General features: G+C 45.3%; 1 protein-coding gene across 1 annotated transcript; it reads left to right on the top strand.

The window, feature by feature from the left end:
* Positions 1-354: 354 nt before the first annotated feature.
* LOC113141119 (somatostatin receptor 3) lies at positions 355-1,812 on the top strand. The gene has a single exon (XM_026325346.1). The coding sequence runs from the start codon at positions 355-357 to the stop codon at positions 1,810-1,812; it is 1,458 nt and encodes a 485-aa protein (XP_026181131.1).
* Positions 1,813-2,459: the final 647 nt, after the last annotated feature.

Consider the following 2,459-nt stretch of genomic DNA (forward strand, 5'->3'; position numbering starts at 1 on the left):
TCCTCTGAATCTTATCTTTGCCTTCTTCATTTGCTTTTGATTGTAAACATGCTGAGATTTAAGGCCATTTAACACTTAATAAAACAAGCCAAATAAAGTTGTTGTCCCTCGAAGCAGCCCCCAAATCTGAACTTGTAAACAAAATACACAATTTAATCAACCTCACATGGTGAAATCTTAAAACCTCATGTTTTTAATGCTTAGAAGAAAATACCTCCTACCTACAGTGCATAGGGCTGAAACATGGGCTTCCTTTTCATTGTCAACTAATCAGTTGATTTTCCTTTTTCCTCCAACAGAAAAGATGGGTAGGAGCTGAGACATAAGAGCAAAACAGCAGGAAAGAGCACAGGCATGGGTGACATCTTGCTTCCTGAACTGGAGATGACAGATGAGGTGTGGGAGAACGGCAGCTTTGCCAGCCCATTCCCTGGTCTCCCCCTGTTTTTGCTCATGTTCAACTACACCGATCTGAATGAGACGCTGTTCAACTCCACCAACTCCACCATGCCAGATGTCTCCTCAGGCCTCAGTGTGGCAGGGATCCTCATCCCACTCATATACATTATTGTCTGTATCATTGGGCTGGGTGGAAACACTTTAGTCATCCATATTGTGCTGCACTACTCAAAGATAGAGTCAGTGACCAACATCTATATCCTCAATTTAGCAATTGCCGATGAGCTCTTCATGCTCGGCCTGCCTTTCCTGGCGGTGCAGAACACCCTCCAGTCATGGCCCTTCGGCTCCTTCATGTGCAGACTGGTCATGACTGTCGACTCCATCAACCAGTTCACCAGCATCTTCTGCCTCACCGTGATGAGCATCGACCGCTATCTTGCCGTCGTCCACCCCATTCGGTCTTCAAAGTGGCGGCGCCCACAGGTGGCCAAAGTGGTGAACGGCACAGTCTGGGCATTGTCCTTTCTTGTCGTTCTGCCTGTGGTGATCTTTGCCAACATCCAGAAGGCAGGAGGCACCTGTAACATTGCCTGGCCTCAGCCAGCTAAAATTTGGAGGGCAGCCTTCATCATCTATACCTCCACTGTTGGATTTTTCTGCCCTCTTCTTATCATCTGCCTCTGCTATCTGCTCATTGTCTTCAAGATCCGCAGTTCAGGCAAGAAAGTCCATGCCACCTCAACCAAGCGAAGGAAGTCAGAGCGGAAAGTGACACGCATGGTTGTGATCGTCGTTGCTGTATTTGTCTTCTGTTGGCTGCCCTTCTATGCTCTCAACATCATCAACCTGCTGGTGCCCCTGCCCTCAGAGTACCAGGGTCTTTATTATTTTGTGGTAGTGCTTGGCTACGCTAACAGTTGCGCCAACCCCATCGTCTACGGCTTCTTGTCAGACAACTTCAAAAGGGGTTTCCGGAAAGCTCTCTGCCGCTCTACAAGAAAGGTGGAAAACCATGAGCCCATGGAGCGTCAGCAGCAGCAAGAGGAGGGACGGAGGGCGCTCATGCCCAGGGAGAGCCTGAGACGGGTGATCAGGGATGAAGAGGACGACGATGAGGAAGATGTCTCAGAAATGACTGAGATATACAGAATCGCCCAAAATGGCAACAGTAGTCTCCAGGCACAGAGTTCACAGCCACTGTTCTTAGAGAAAGGAGCAACTCCAGGTGTAAGAGAGCTGTCTTCCCCAGAGAAAAAGGACAAAGCTGGGGATATGAAAGGAAACGATCTGGTCAACGGGTCCACACTGACTGTACCATTGCTTCTCAATGGGGCCAAAAATGGAAGCATTAAAACTCTGCCAGAGGATAACTTGGAACAGAGCACCTCATTGGAAATAAGTTACTTATAATGTAAAGTTTGGACTGTAAGATTATGTAAGTTGACTTGAAGTCAGTATTACAAAATAGGGCGGCAAGCCCCCAATCCACAATCTAATGGAAAAGCCCATGAATGGCCACTTTTGATTGGGGCTGAAAATAGCTTTTTTGATCAGGGGACTCAAAGCATTTGATTCAGCATTTGAAGAAGATGCTAAGGTTTTACCAACATACAGAACATCTGAATATCTGTTTATAATGTGTATCTTACTATAATGTGTAAATATAAATGGCTAAATGTACAATTGTGTACCTGACTGCTATCACGTGTATCTCACTGATCTTTGTAATTTCAGTCTTTTTAAAATCATTTGCTCAAATTTGACTGTATATTTACTCTTAAATCACCATTGACTACATCAGCTGAGGTCTGCAGTGATAGCATAGCTTTATTTTTGACAGGAATCCTAACACAGAAACTCCATCCCCTATTTTTATCACTATTGTGTTGCATTTGATGGGAAATGTAAGTGCCCAGATTATGTTTGTAGGAAGGTGGTGGGGGAGTGGTAGGTGTGTGTACAAAGCGTAAGAAAGGGTCACATGGTTAGGTTTAGGCAATGAAATTAGTTAGTCAGTGTTAAAACGGCACCACATCTAATTATGCTGCAGTTGCTAC

Source organism: Mastacembelus armatus, chromosome 8 (genome assembly GCF_900324485.2).
Source record: "Mastacembelus armatus chromosome 8, fMasArm1.2, whole genome shotgun sequence".
Taxonomy (NCBI): Eukaryota; Metazoa; Chordata; class Actinopteri; order Synbranchiformes; family Mastacembelidae; genus Mastacembelus; species Mastacembelus armatus.